This window comes from Aegilops tauschii, chromosome 1, assembly GCF_002575655.3.
Source record: "Aegilops tauschii subsp. strangulata cultivar AL8/78 chromosome 1, Aet v6.0, whole genome shotgun sequence".
NCBI classification, from domain to species: Eukaryota; Viridiplantae; Streptophyta; class Magnoliopsida; order Poales; family Poaceae; genus Aegilops; species Aegilops tauschii.
Genome location: NC_053035.3, coordinates 443,495,158 through 443,510,782, shown reverse-complemented (window position 1 = coordinate 443,510,782; position 15,625 = coordinate 443,495,158). Strand labels below are relative to the sequence as shown.

The window sequence follows — 15,625 nt, the reverse complement described above, 5'->3', positions numbered from 1 at the left end:
AAATATTAATGCACTGTATTGCATGCAGACCTCGTAAGGCACATCATGGGGCACTTGCTCGCAACGGCTTTCATGCACAACGCAAACGTGTTCTTTGGCTCACAAAGCGGCTATTGTTGCAATGGTGCTTCTTCGAATTTGGGTATGATGGACCTTCATCTCCTTCCCCTCTGGTACTATTTCTTCAGTGCCGGGTGTTGGCGATGGAGAATTGCTCTTCTGTGCAGAGGGATCTCCAAGGACTAGATTGCATACTTTCCTTTTTGGGGGTCCTATCTGCAGATGTACCAAGACAATGTCTTTCTTCATTTGTCTTGTTCACGTGTACGTGTGGTGTTGTAACCGTATTTTTATATATATGACCACGTAGCTTTCTCGAAAAACGCGTGCATGCAATGCTCATAACCGTGCACGAGGGAAACAAGGCAATAAGAAAAAAGGAGAGACGACAATTGCTGCAATTCCGGACGGTGATAAGTGGTCGATCGACCCATTAAATCTGGACAAAGGGAATAATGCATTGGCAGTTTCCTATGGGCCCACTCCACATCCATGACGCGTCGAGACTCGCTGGTGGGAGGGGCACCACCAACCCCCGCCATCCTCCTCCACCAGAGTCACATGTCCACCCCCACCACCATCCACCATCTTCTTGGAGCGGCTTCCACCGTCAAACCTCCAGCCGCGGCCACGGCAAGCCGAGCCGCTGCCCTTGCTGAGGCCAGATTCTGATGGAACGAAAGCCCCATCGAGCCGCTGCCTCCACTTGGATCTCCGTCGGCACAACTCCCCCCTCCTGAGCCACCCCGAGCTCGCGGCCGACGCCGGCAGGCGCATCCCGCTGCCGTGCGAGCCTCTACCAAATCTAGCGACCCGCGCAGCCCCATCCGATGCGAGAGGAAGAGAGAATAGGCCCTACCGCCACCAACGTTGTGCGGGCTTTGCCCGACGACGCCCTCCAACGGCGGCTGAGAAGGGGGGGGAGGTGTTGGGGAAGCCTGCGGCAGCCGGCTAGCGTTTCCTCCCGGGTCGCCTGCGGGAGCGATACCGGAGGGAGGAATGGAGGGAGGGGAAAATGATAGAGTTACAATATTTTAATCTAGGTATAGCTCTTAGCTTCAAAACAAGACAACTCTAACATTTCCTTTCGCGGAACACGTTAAATGAGAGCTATTTCAGATACGATACGATACAATTCATCGAAGGCAGAATATTTAAATTAAATATTAATGCACTGTATTACATGCAGACCTCGTAAGGAACATCATGGGGGCGCTTGCTCTCAACGGCTTATAAACTATGCACGTCGGAAACAAGGCAATAGAAAAAATGAGACACAACAATTGAAGCAATTCAGGACTGGGATAAGTGGTCGACCGCACCCTTTAACCCCGTAGCGAGGGAGTAATGCATTCAGAGTTTCATGTGGGCTCATTTCTATTATCTTCACTTCATATAGTTAAGCGGGCCATAAGCCCCTTATCGAACTAACACTAAGCCTTACGTTTCTTGATGCGAAAAAGACTCTAGAAAGTTCATATAAGACTACCCGCAAAAAAAGAAGATTATATAAGACAAAAGAGTGGGTGAGTGTTGCTTGTTTTTACAGCAGTACACTATGTGTCGATTAGCTAATTGCAACACTATTGGCCATGAAACAGCTTGCAGTGGGTGTCAAGTAGACGCCGGCCGCCTTCGAGGCTTAACCTCCACCGCTAAGAAACATCGGATCCTCGCGCACGCAGCCATAAACCGGCGGCCCACCAACCGAACCATCGTCCCATGCACGCATGCATGCAGCCCCTCGCCCTCGCGCGTGACGCCATGGTTACTCGCGAGTGTGCTCACACCGTCAACTTCAGTAATCACCCCTATATATATGCGTCGCCTCGGCCCTCCAACCACCCTCACCAACAACCCGCGGATATATGCGCTCTTATTGACATACCACATACAGTCGATCGTCTCCGGCGTGCGCGCGGCCATGGAGGAGTTCGACGAGGCCGACGTCCTGTGGCCGGACCACCAAGAGGACGAAGAACCTGTCAAAGTACAAGACCGCCAGCAGCAGCAGCGTGTGTCACCGGCGATCAAGCCGCACGACAAGATCGAGGCGGCGCGTCGCCCGGCGGGCTCGTCGTCGGCGCCGATGGTCATCCCCGTGGCGCCAAGGCCCCCGATGATGATGGATTATGGCTCGTGGGCGCGGAGGTACCACAGCGACGGCGTCGGGGGCGCGTCGTTCGTGGCGCCGCACGTGATGACGGCGAGGCGGCGGTGCGCGTCTTCGGAGGAGAGGTCGGTGTGCGTGGGGCAGGGGCGCACGCTCAAGGGCCGCGACCTCCTCTATGTCCGCACCGCCGTGCTCCGCCTGACCGGCTTCCTCGAGACCTGACGGCCGTCGATCCATCGACATCGAGTCACCACCGCGCTTGATTTCAGCATCCCGTAGCGAACCACCCCAGCAGTTTTTTCGTGCCACCCGAGTCCGAGTCCATTCCATGCTTAATTATGATATATGAGTGTCAGTCAATTCCCGAGAAACAAAATGGAGTCAAGTTTTCACCGATGATGCAAAATATGCTTAATTATGATATGAGTGTCAATTCTCTAGATGTTTTTTTCTTTTCTTTTTTTCATTGCATGTAGTAAGGCTTGTAGTGAGGATGACACACGCTCCTGTGGTGCTTTTCGCTCGGCGCCGTTTCGGATCGGCGCGCGCGCGACAACGACACCACGCGCACGACCACGGAATCTGCGAACGGTCGCTCCAGTTCGAGACGTCACGTCATCGGCGGGAGCGGAGTGGATGAGTGACTGCGTGCAGGCCCGGCGACGTGCTCGGGTTTGGACTCTAGCCAGCAGCTACCACCTGCCAGCCACCGAATTCTTTTCTGAAAGTTCGTTGCAGCCTATGCCCACACGGCCAGCACGGGGTCTGTGCTTCTCGGCTGTGCAGTACTACGCACCGTGGGCCGGGCGTACGTGTGCACGATGTCCATGCGTGATCGTGTGTTGCACGCACGCACGCACGCGACCGGCGCGCGGCGCACGGGTGACGTGCGTCTGCGGGGTCGCACGGGCGCGGTGCAGGTGCCTTTCCACGACGGCGACCGTTTCCGTTAGGAGGAGTGCAGTACAGCCTGCCGATCTAGAAGTGCAGAGAGTAAGGCCAAAACGTATCCCGGGCTCTGCCAACGCGTGCTGGGAGGACGGATTATTAGGCTGTTCGTCCGTATATGCGCATCGCACTCCAAAGGCCAAGAAATTCAAGGGGTTCGCCATCCAAGCAGCTGCAGCACTCCTTTTTTAATGTTTAACTTAGCAGCGCCATGAATTAGTTCCGAGCAATCTTCTCAACGGTGTGTGGAGTTAGCTGGGTGATGCCGGTCATGTCTCATGACGGCGGTTTGAGGATGCTGTAATGGTTTTTGCTCGACTTTTCCCCAATTAATTGAGAAATTGTATCTAATCCCTCCGTAAAAAGAATATAAGAGCATTTAAATCACTAGAGTATTGACGGAGTACTACTTAATTAATAATTGAGTCATTCAGATTCAATTTTCAAAGGAAAAAAACAGTGCTCTTTTGTTAAATTGGAACCGTCAAGGATCGGGAAAGCCTGGACAGTTCACCACTTGGTGTGTGTCGCGCACACATCTTCATTTCCGAAACTAGGCAACGTGCGGACAAAGTCAAGAATCATAGGATGGAGATTAAGCCTTAACACTCTAATGCATTTTGCTAAATGCAAAGGTATCACTATTGCAATGTTTTAGGAAGTGTATGTTGAGTTAAATTTATTGTTGTATGGTTCGAGGTACTTTGGTGTGTTCGTCACTCATATCCCCATGGCCTCACGCGGTGGGGCATTCTTGTCTACGGACGAACCCATGCTCGGGAGAGGCACCATATGGGGTCATCAATAATTTGACTAATCCCAAATGTGAAAGAGTCATGAATGATGATTGGTGACTTGAACGAACCATTGTCGCGCACGCAAAAAAAAAAGGCCTCGCACAACAAAAGGCAGATGAAACAATTTAGAAATATGTTATTCACTAGTAGAAAACAGGGCTTTGGTTCGGCCAGAAAAGAGCATTAATCCCGGTTGCATTACGAACCGGGACTAATGTGAGCATTAGTCCCGGTTCGAGCGGCTAGGACACCGTACAGGCATTAGTCCCGGTTTAAATGGGACCTTTAGTCCCGGTTGGTGCCACGAACCGGGACAAAAGGGTGCGATGCCCATTAGTACCGGTTCGTGGCACCAACCAGTACTAAAGGTTAGACCTTTAGTCCCGGTTCGAGCCACCAACCGGTACTAATGGGGTTTGAGGCATTAGTACCGGTTCATGGCACGAACCGGTACTAAAGGTCCCATTTTCAAACTCTACCCCCCCCCCCCCCCCCGCGCGCGTGGATCGCCTTTTCAGTATTGTAAAAAGCAAAAGAAAATGACAAAAACTTCAAAAATTAAAATCCTTCCAGATGTAGTTATGTTACTACATGTACTAGTTAGGAAAATTTAAAAACTTAAATTTGGACATGTTTTGCAAAAAGTGTATGGAAAATGTAGAACGGCTATAACTTTTGCATACGATATCAGAAAAAACGTATAATATATCAAAATGTTCAGCACGAAAATCCGCATCTGATTTTGACGGCCTATGGCCTGTTTGCAAATTTTAGAATCCTCAAATTCTAAAAGGAAAAAAGTTATGCTCAAATTTCATTTTTTTGAATTTTTGTTAAATCTGGTCAAACTATGGTCAAACTACTTATTCAAGAAGTATTAGTGTTACTAAATAATTATTTCAGTTTTTTTGAATTTTGGTCAAATCTGGTCAACTGTGGTCAAACTGTGGTCAAACAATGGTCAAACTAATTATTCAAGAAATATTAGTGTTACTAAATAATTATTTTAGTTTTTTGAATTTTGGTCAAATCTGGTCAAACTGTGGTCAAACTATGGTCAAACTACTTATTCAAGAAATATTAGTGTTACTAAATAATTATTGTTTTTAGAACAATAGTTTCAAACTCAAACAGTGAAATGTGTGATTTCATGCTCAAGCTAAATTCCTGAGGGTTAATAGGATTGACATCTTACTATTGTCAGGAAAACAACAAGTGCACACTTGGAAACGAGGGAGAATAGAACCCGGAAGTTAAGCGTGCTCAGGCTGGAGTAGTGAGAGGATGGGTGACTGCCCGGGAAGTTAGATGATTTGGAATGATGAGGGGTGATTAGAGATTAGAGGTTAAATTGAGCAGTGATGAGGGTTGATTAGAGATTAGAGGTTAAAATAATTCAGAAATTTGAAAATAAAAAAAAATTCAAAAAAATCCAAAAAAAATTTCAAAAATAAATCATAAAATTTTCTTTAGTACCGGTTGGTGTTACCAACCGGGACTAAAGGTGGACCTCCAGGCAGCGGCCACGTGGAGGGCCTTTAATCCCGGTTCGTGTAAGAATCGGGACTAAAGGGGGAGGCTTTAGTAACGACCCTTTAGTCCAGAACCGGGACTAAAGGCCTTATGAACCAGGACTAAAGGCCCTTTTTCTACTAGTGATTACCTACATGATTTGGCATGCAAGGGCCAAGCTAAGACCTATGACAACCAATAATTAAGATAGAAATGTTAAAGCAAGAATGGGGCCCAACCACACGTGACTGGAACATTTTGTTTCCCCATGGCCTGAGGCAGCGGGGCATTTTTGTCAACGGATAACCCCATGCTTGGGAGAGGCGCCATATGGGGTCATCGTTAATGTGAATAAGCCCAAGTGCGAAAGAGTCATGGGTGATGATTGGTGACTTGAATGAACCATTGTCGCCACACGAAAGAAAAAAAACTCAGCCTCACACATCGAAAAGGCATATGAAACAATTTAGAAATAAGTTATTACCTGCATGATTTGGCATATAGGGGTCAACCTAAGACCTATGACAACCAATAATATGGGATAAGAATGTTAAACCAAGAAGGGGGCGCAACCACACGTGACTAGACCGTTTTGTTTCCCCATGGCCTGAGGCGGCGGAGCATTTTTGTCTATGGAGAACCCCATGCTCGGGAGAGGCACCATATGGGGTCATCGTTAATGTGAATAAGCCCAAATGTGAAAGAGTCATGGATGATGATTGGTGACTTGAACGAGCCATTGTCGCCATCCAGAAGAAAAAAAACTCGGCCTCACACATCGAAAAGGCATATGAAACAATTTAGAAATATGTTTTTTCCTGTAAGACATGGCATATAGGGGTCAACCTAAGAACTATGACAACCAATAATGTGGGATAGGAATGTTAAAGCAAGAAGGGGGCGCAACCACACGTGACTGGAACGTTCTGTTTCCCCATGGCCCGAGGCGTTGGGCATTTTTGTCGACGAACAACCCCATGCTCGGGAGGGCCACCACATGGGGTTATCATTTGTGTGAACAAGCCCAAAAGCAAAAGAGTCATCGATGATGATTGGTGACTTGAACGAACCATTGTCGCCACACAAAAGGAAAAAAAATCGGCCTCACATGATTTGGCATAGGAATGCTAAAGCAAGAAGGGGTGCAACCACACATGACTGGAGCGTTTTGTTTCGCCATGGCCTGAAGGGGCGGGGCATTATTGTCTATGGAGAACCCAATGCTCTGGAGAGGCAACACATGGGGTCGTCGTTAGTGTGAATAAGCTCAAAAGCGAAAGAGTCATGGATGATGATTGGTGACCTGAACGAACCATTGTCGTCACGCAAAAAAAAGTCCTCACATATCAAAATGGCATATGAAACAATTAAGAAATATGCTATTATCTGCATGATTTGGAATATAGGGGTCAAGCTAAGACCTACGACAACCAATAATGTGGGATAGGAATGTTAACGCAAGAAACGGGCGCAACCACACGTGGCTGGAGCGTTATGTTTCCCCATGGCATGAGGCGGCGGGGCATCTTTGTCTGCGAACAACCCCATGCTCGGGACAGGCACCACATGGGGTCGTCGTTAGTGTAAATAAGCCCAAAAGAAAAAGAGCCATCGATGATGATTGGTGACTTGAACGAACCATTGTTGCCACGCAAAAGGAAAAAAACTCGGCCTTGCATGATTTGGCGTAGAAATGTTAAAGCAAGAAGGGGCGCAACCACACGTGACTAGAGTGTTTTGTTTCCCCATGGCCTGAGGCGGCGGGGCATTATTGTCTATGGAGAATCCCATGCTTGGGAGAGGTACCACATGGGTTCGTCGTTAGTGTGAATAAGCCCAAATCCGAAAGAGCCATGGATGAGGATTCGTGACTTGAACGAACCATTGTCGCCACGCTAAAAAAATAAGCCTCGCATATCATAAAGGCGTATGAAAGCATTTAGAAATATGTTATTACTACATGCATGATTTGGCATATAGGGATCAACTTAAGACCTATGACAACCAATAATGTCGGATAGGAATGTTAAAGCAAGAAGGGGCGCAACCACATGTGACTGGAGCGTTATGTTTCCCCATGGCCTGAGGCGGCGGTGCATTATTGTCTACGGAGAAGACCATGCTCGGGAGAGGCAACACATGGGGTCGTTGTTAGTGTGAATAACCCCAAAAGCGAAAGAGTCATGGATGATGATTGGTGACTTAAACGAACCATTGTCGCCACGCAAAAGAAAAAAACTTGGCCTCCCACATCGAAAAGGCATATGAAACAATTTAGAAATATGTTATTACCTTCATGATTTGGCATATATGGGTCAACCTAAGACCTATGACAACCAATAATGTGGGATAGGAATGTTAAAGCAAGAAGGGGCGCGACAACACATTACTGGAGCGTTTTGTTTCCCCATGACCTGAGGCGGCGCGGCATTTTTGTCTATGGAGAACCCAATGCTCAGGAGAGGCACCACATGGAGTCGTAATTAGTGTGAATAAGCTCAAAATCAAAATAGTCATGGATGATTTTGGTGACCTGAGCGAACCATTGTCGTCACGCAAAAAAAGCCTCACATATCAAAAAGGCATATGAAACAATTAAGAAATATGTCATTATCTGCATGATTTGGCATATAGGGGTCAAGTTAAGACCTACGACAACCAATAATGTTGGATAGGAATGTTAAAGCAAGAAACGGGCGCAACCACACGTGATTGGAGCATTATGTTTCCCCATGGCCTGAGGCGGCAGGGATCTTTGTCTGCGAACAACCCCATGCTCGGGACATGCACCACATGGGGTCGTCATTAGTGTGAATAAGCCCAAAAGCAAAAGAGACATCGATGATGATTGGTGACTTGAACGAACCATTGTCGCCACGCAAAAGGAAAAAAAACTCGGCCTTGCATGATTTGGGATAAAAATGTTAAAGCAATAAGGGGCGCAACCACACATGACTAGAGTGTTTTGATTCCCCATGGCTAGAGGCGGCGGGGCATTATTGTCTATGCAGAATCCAATGCTCGGGAGAGGTAACACATGGGGTCGTCGTTAGTGTGAATAAGCCCAAAACCGAAAGAGCCATGGATGAGGATTGGTGACTTGAACGAACCATTGTCGCCACGCTAAAAAAAATAAGCCTCGCATATCGAAAAGGCATATGAAATCATTTAGAAATATGTTATTACTAGTATGATTTGGCATATAGGGGTCAACCAAGACCTATGACAACCAATAATGTCGGATAGGAATGTTAAAGCAAGAAGGGGCGCAACCACACGTGACTGGAGCGGTATGTTTCCCCATGGCCTAAGGCGGCGGGGCATTTTGGCTACGGAGAACACCATGCTCGGGACAGGCAACACATGGGGTCATTGTTAGTGTGAATAACCCCAAAAGCGAAAGAGTCATGGATGATGATTGGTGACTTAAACGAACCATTGTCGCCACCCAAAAGAAAAAAAACTTGGCCTCTCACATCGAAAAGGCATATGAAACAATTTACAAATATGTTATTACCTGCATGATTTGGCATATATGGGTCAACCTAAGACCTATGACAACCAATAATGTAGGATAGGAATGTTAAAGCAAGAAGGGGGCGCGACCACACGCTACTGGAGCGTTTTGTTTCCCCATGACCTGAGGCGGCGCAACATTTTTGTCTATGGAGAACCCAATGCTCGGGAGAGGCACCACATGGGGTCGTCGTTAGTGTGAATGAGCTCAAAAGCGAAAGAGTCATGGATGATGATTGGTGACATGAACAAACCATTGTTGTCACGCAAAAAATGGCCTCACATATCAAATAAGAATATGAAACAATTAAGAAATATGTTATTATCTGCATCATTTGGCATATAGGGGTCAAGGTAAGACATACAACAACCAATAATGTGGGATAGGAATGTTAAAGCAAGAAACGGGCGCAACCACACGTGATTGGAGCGTTATGTTTCCCCATGGCCTGAGGCAGCGGGGCATCTTTGTCTGTGAACAACACCATGCTTGGGATAGGCACCACATGGGGTCGTCGTTAGTGTGAATAAGCCGAAAAGCAAAAGAGACATCGATGATGATTGGTGACTTGAACGAACCATTGTCGCCACGCAAAAGGAAAAAAGCTCGGCCTTGCATGATTTGGCATAGAAATGTTAAAGCAAGAAGGGGCGCAACCACAAGTGACTAGACTGTTTTGTTTCCCCATGGCCTGAGGTGGCGGGGCATTATTGTCTATGCAGAATCCCATGCTCGGGAGAGGTACCACATGGGGTCGTCGTTAGTGTGAATAATCCCAAACCGAAAGAGCCATGGATGAGGATTAGTGACTTGAATGAACCAATGTCACCACACTAAAACAAATAAGCCTTGCATATCAAAAAGGCATATGAAAGCATTTATAAATATGTTATTACTAGTATGATTTGGCATATAGGGGTCAACCTAAGACCTGCGACAACCAATAATGTCGGATAGGAATGTTAAAGCAAGAAGGGGTGCAACCACACGTGACTGGAGCATTATGTTTCACCATGGCCTAAGGCGGCGGGGCATTTTTGTCTATGGAGAACACCATGCTCAGGAGAGGCAACACATGGGGTCGTTGTTAGTGTGAATAAGCCCATAATCGAAAGAGTCATGGATGATGATTGGTGACTTAAACGAACCATTGTCGCCATGCAAAACAAAAAACTTGGCCTCTCACATCGAAAAGGCAGATGAAACAATTTGTAAATATGTTATTACCTGCACGATTCGGCATATATGGGTCAACCTAAGACCTATGACCACCAATAATGTGGGATAGGAATGTTAAAGCAATAAGGGGGTGCGACCACACGTTACTGGAGTGTTTTGTTTCCCCATGACCTGAGGTGGCGGGGCATTTTTGTCCATGGAGAACCCAATGCTCGGGAGAGGCACCACATGGGGTCGTCGTTTGTGCGAATAAGCTCAAAAGCGAAAGAGTCATGGATGATGATTGGTGACCTGAACGAACCATTGTCATCACGCAAAAAAAAAGGCCTCACATATCAAATTGGCATATGAAACAATTAAGAAATATGTTATTATCTGCATGATTTGGCATATAGGTGTTAAGCTAAGACCTATGACAACCAATAATGTGGGATAGGATTGCTAAAGTAAGAAACGGGCGCAGTCGCACGTGATTGGAGCGTCATGTTTCCCCATGGCCTGAGGCGGCGGGGCATCTTTGTCTGCGAACAACCCCATGCTCGGGACAGGCACCACATGCGGTCGTTGTTAGTGTGAATAAGCCCAAAAATGAAAGAGTCGTTGATGATGATTGGTGACTTAAACGAACCATTGTCGCCACGCAAAAGAAAAAATTTGGCCTCTCATATCGAAAAGGCATATGAAACAATTTAGAAATATGTTATTACCTGCATGATTTGGCATATATGGGTAGCCCTAATACCTATGACAACCAATAATGTGGGATAGAAATGTTTAAGCAAGAAGGGGGCGCGACCACGCGTTACTGGAGCGTTTTGTTTCCCCATGACCTGAGGCGGCGCGACATTTTTTTTCTATGGAGAACCCAATGCTCGGGACAGGCACCACATGGGGTCGTCGTTAGTGTGAATAACTCAAAAGTGAAAGAGTCATGGATGATGATTGGTAACCTGAATGAACCATTGTCGTCACGCAAAAAAGGCCTCACATATCAAAAAGGCATATGAAACAACTAAGAAATATGTAATTATCTCCATGATTCTGCATATAGGGGTCAAGCTAAGACCTACGACAACCAATAATGTGGGATAGGAACGTCAAAGCAAGAAACGGGCGCAACCACACGTGATTGGAGTGTTATGTTTCCCCATGGCCTGAGGCGGCGGGGCAGCTTTGTCTGGGAAGAACCCCATGCTCGGGACAGGCACCACATGGGGTCGTCGTTAGTGTGAATAAGCCCAAAAGCAAAAGAGACATCGATGATGATTGGTGACTTGAACGAACCATTGTTGCCATGCAAAAGGAAAAAAACTCGGCCTTGCGTGATTTGACATAGAAATGTTAAAGCTAGAAGGGGCGCAACCACACGTGACTAGAGTGTTTTGTTTCCCCATGGTCTGAGGCGGTAGGGCATTATTGTCTATGGAGAATCCCATGCTCGGGAGAGGTTTCGGTGTCAAAACCGGCGGATCTTGGGTAGGGGGTCCCGAACTGTGCGTCTAAGGTCGATGGTAACAGGAGACAGGGGACACAATGTTTACCCAGGTTCGGGCCCTCTCTATGGAGGTAATACCCTACTTCCTGCTTGATTGATCTTGATGAATATGAGTATTACAAGAGTTGATCTACCACGAGATCGTGATGGCTAAAACCCTAGAAGTCTAGCCTGTATGACTATCTCCTTTTCCGGACTAAGCCCTCCGGTTTATATAGACACCGGAGGGGACTAGGGTTGTACAAGGTCGGTTATAGAGAAAGGAATCTTCATATTTGGTCGCCAAGCTTGCCTTCCACGCCAAGGAGAGTCCTATCCGGACACGGGAGAAAGTCTTCGGTCTTGTATCTTCACAGCCCATTAGTCCGGCCCATGTCCAACAGGCCGGACGCCCGAGGACCCCTTAGTCCAGGACTCCCTCAGTAGCCCCTGAACCAGGCTTCAATGACGAGGTGTCCGGCGCGTGAATGGTCTTCGACATTGAAAGGCGGGTTCTCCTTTCCGAATATTCCAAGATAGTCTTCGGACGCAACGAACGTGTCCGGATCTGCAACACAAGTACCACACACACAGCCGTAGAGAGTATAATATTTCACGAGTCCCATCTGCTGACAACTTTTCGCAAGATAACATCACACCTACCCGGTCATTATTTCGAACTGTTTTCGTTTGCCGTTCCGCGTTTCGAGATGCGGTTTCCATTGGCATGTCTTGTCAAAGCAGAGATCGTGTCCCCTTATTGCGGGATTCTTATCAATACGGGCGTGGGTAACTCAACCGTGCCGTTTACACAGCCCTAGGGAATAGGCGAGTTTTAAGGCGAGTGGGGAGGCATTCGATATTCACTGCCTTTATAAGGGGATGAGGATTCTTCTTTTTCACTGACGCCTTCTTTCCCCCTCTGCCCTTCCATTCTCGAGCTCCAGCGCCCAAGTTCTCGTTTCTTCCACCCCAAGCAAGCTCTCAACCATGTCCGGCTCTGGAGGGCAAGGCAAGTGGATGGCCTCCTCCGTAACGGTGAAGGACATCGCCGAGCTTCGGGCGGCCGGGTATCTGGCGAAGGAGATCGCCCACCGGCTTCCCGCCAAGGGACAAGTCGTCCCCACACCGAAGCCCAATGAGAGGGTGGTATTCCTCCCTCATTTCGTCCGCGGACTAGGGTTTCCACTCCACCCTTTTGTCACTCATGTTCTATTACGGGCTAGATTTCCATGATCTAGCCCCGAACTCTTTCCTCAACATCTCGGCATTCATTGTCATGTGCGAGGCTTTCCTCCGCGTTCAGCCCCACTTCGGTCTGTGGCTTAAGATCTTCAACGTAGTGGCCGGCCAACACGCGGAGTGCGGAGGGGCCATGGTGAGCAAGATGCCCAACGTCACATGGCCCAAAGGCACATTTGTGGAGACTGTCAAGGAGTGGCAGAAGCTGTGGTTTTATATCACAGAGCCCCGCGACGCCACCTGGGCCACAACCCTTGAATTCAAGTCCGGGGCTCCAATGCGGCTGACCTCCTGGATGAAGAAGGGCCCAAATTGGTCTTCGTCGAACGAGCTGATGGCGCTGCAAACGCGCATGAAAGCATGGTGGACAAAAACATCAAGCTCGTCGACGTGATCCAGGTTATGCTGGTTCGCCAGATCCTCCCCTGCCAAAGCCGAACTTCCCCTCTGTGGGAGTTCGATCCGGAGAAGCACCAGACCTTGGTGAGGCTCTTCGGCACCACTCACAAAGACGCCTGGAAGCTGCTCCTCAAGGGCGACGAGAAGCCGCCGGCCATAGACTCGGATTGTGGGCATGATCTTGCCCATCCCGCCAGTGCCGTAAGTGCTTCACATCTCAAGGTGTACTCTCTATCTGTTTGTCCAAGGAGGGTAACTAAACTTTGCTAATTTATCCTTTCAGGAATGGACGGACAAAGCAGAGCGAATTCATAGTTCGGCTCCGCTGCCCAAAGAGCCAGTCATCCCGCTACTGGCAAAGATGCTGGTGCCGGCGCCCTACCAACCATCGGAGAAGAAGGCCTAGAAGAAGGCCGAGGGGGGCTGGGGGGGGGGGGCGCCGCAAGGGCACTTCGGACGGGATGTCCGAAGACAAGAATCACTCCTCCGCCGCCGAAGACAACGATGAGGAGGAGGAAAGCAACCCTCCCCTAGATGGGGGGAGGAAGAAGAGGGCGGCCTCCACGAATCTGGAGGCGGAGGCGCTAATACGTCTCCAACGTATATATAATTTTTGATTGTTCCATGCTATTATATTATCCGTTTTGGATGTTTAATGGGATTTACTATACACTTTTATATTATTTTTGGGACTAACCTATTAACCCAAGGCCTAGTGCAAATTGCTGTTTTTTTTTGCCTATTTCAGTGTTTCACAGAAAAGGAATATCAAACGGAGTCCAAACGGAATGAAACCTTCAGGAGCGTGATTTTTGGAACAAACGTGATCCAGAGGACTTGGAGTGGACGTCAAGAAATCAACGAGGAGGGAACAGGGTAGGGAGGCGCGCCCCCACCCTCGTGGGCCCCTCGTGGCTCCACCAACCTACTTCTTCCTCCTATATATACCCATGTACCCCGAAACCAACCAGGAGCACCACGGAAACCTATTTCCACCGCCGCAACCTTCTGTACCCGTGAGATCCCATCTTGGGGCCTTTTCCGGCGCTCCGCCGGAGAGGGAATCGATCACGGAGGGCTTCTACATCAACACCATAGCCTCTCGGATGATGTGTGAGTAGTTTACCACAAACCTTCGGGTGCATAGTTATTAGCTAGATGGCTTCTTCTCTCTCTTTGGATCTCAATACAAAGTTCTCCTCGATCTTCTTGGAGATCTATTCGATGTAATTCTTTTTGCGGTGTGTTTGTCAAGATCCGATGAATTGTGGGTTTATGATCAAGATTATCTATGAACAATATTTGGATCTTCTCTGCATTCTTTTATGTATGATTGGTTATCTTTATTAGCAACGAGAGGGGAGGAGTGCATCTACATACCCTTGTAGATCGCGAGCGGAAGCGTTCAAGAGAACGGTGTTGATGGAGTCGTACTCGTCGTGATCCAAATCACCGATGATCCAAGCGCCGAACGGACGGCACCTCCGTGTTCAACACACGTACGGAGCAGTGACGTCTCCCACGCCTTGATCCAGCAAGGAGGAGGGAGAGGTTGAGGAAGAAGGCTCCAACAGCAGCACGACGGCGTGGTGGTGGTGGAGTGACAATTCTCCGGCAGGGCTTCGCCAAGCACACGCGGAGGAGGAGAGGTGTTGGGGAGGGGAGGGGCTGCGCCTTGGATGTGGTGCTGCAGCCCTCCCCTCACCCCTCTATTTATAGGGAGAAGGGGGAAGGGGGCCGGCCCCTCTAGATGGGATCTAGAGGGGGGGCGGCGGCCAAGGGGGAGGTGGCTTGCCCCCCAAGCAAGGGGGGCGCCCCTCTTTAGGGTTTCCCCAAAACCCTAGGCGCATGGGCCCTAGGGGGGTTGGTGCCCAGCCCACTAAGGGCTGGCTCCCTTCCACCTACAGCCCATAAGGCCCTCCGGGGCAGGTGGACCCTCCCGGTGGACCCCCCGGAACCCCTCCGGTGGTCCCGGTACAATACCGGTATACCCCCGAATATTTCCGGCGACTGTATGGTGACTTCCCATATATAAATCTTTACCTCCGGACCATTCCGGAACTCCTCGTGACGTCCGGGATCTCATCCGGGACTCCGAACAACATTCGGTAATCACATAAAAACCTTCCTTATAACCCTAGCGTCATCGAATCTTAAGTGTGTAGACCCTACGGGTTCGGGAATCATGCAGACATGACCGAGACACCTCTCTGGCCAATAACCAACAACGGGATCTGGATACCCATGTTGGCTCCCACATGTTCCATGATGACCTCAACGGATGAACCACGATGTCGAGGATTCAAGCAATCCCGTATATAATTCCCTTTGTCAATCGGTACGTTACTTGCCCGAGATTCGATCGTCGGTATCCCAATACCTCG

At 48.6% G+C, this 15,625-nt stretch overlaps 1 protein-coding gene across 1 annotated transcript; it reads left to right on the top strand.

The window, feature by feature from the left end:
- Positions 1-1,879: 1,879 nt before the first annotated feature.
- Positions 1,880-2,594, top strand: LOC109733102 (uncharacterized). The gene has a single exon (XM_020292301.3). It carries the CDS (start codon positions 1,880-1,882, stop codon positions 2,393-2,395), a length of 516 nt encoding a protein of 171 aa, XP_020147890.2. The 3' UTR covers positions 2,396-2,594.
- The last annotated feature ends 13,031 nt before the right edge of the window (positions 2,595-15,625 follow it).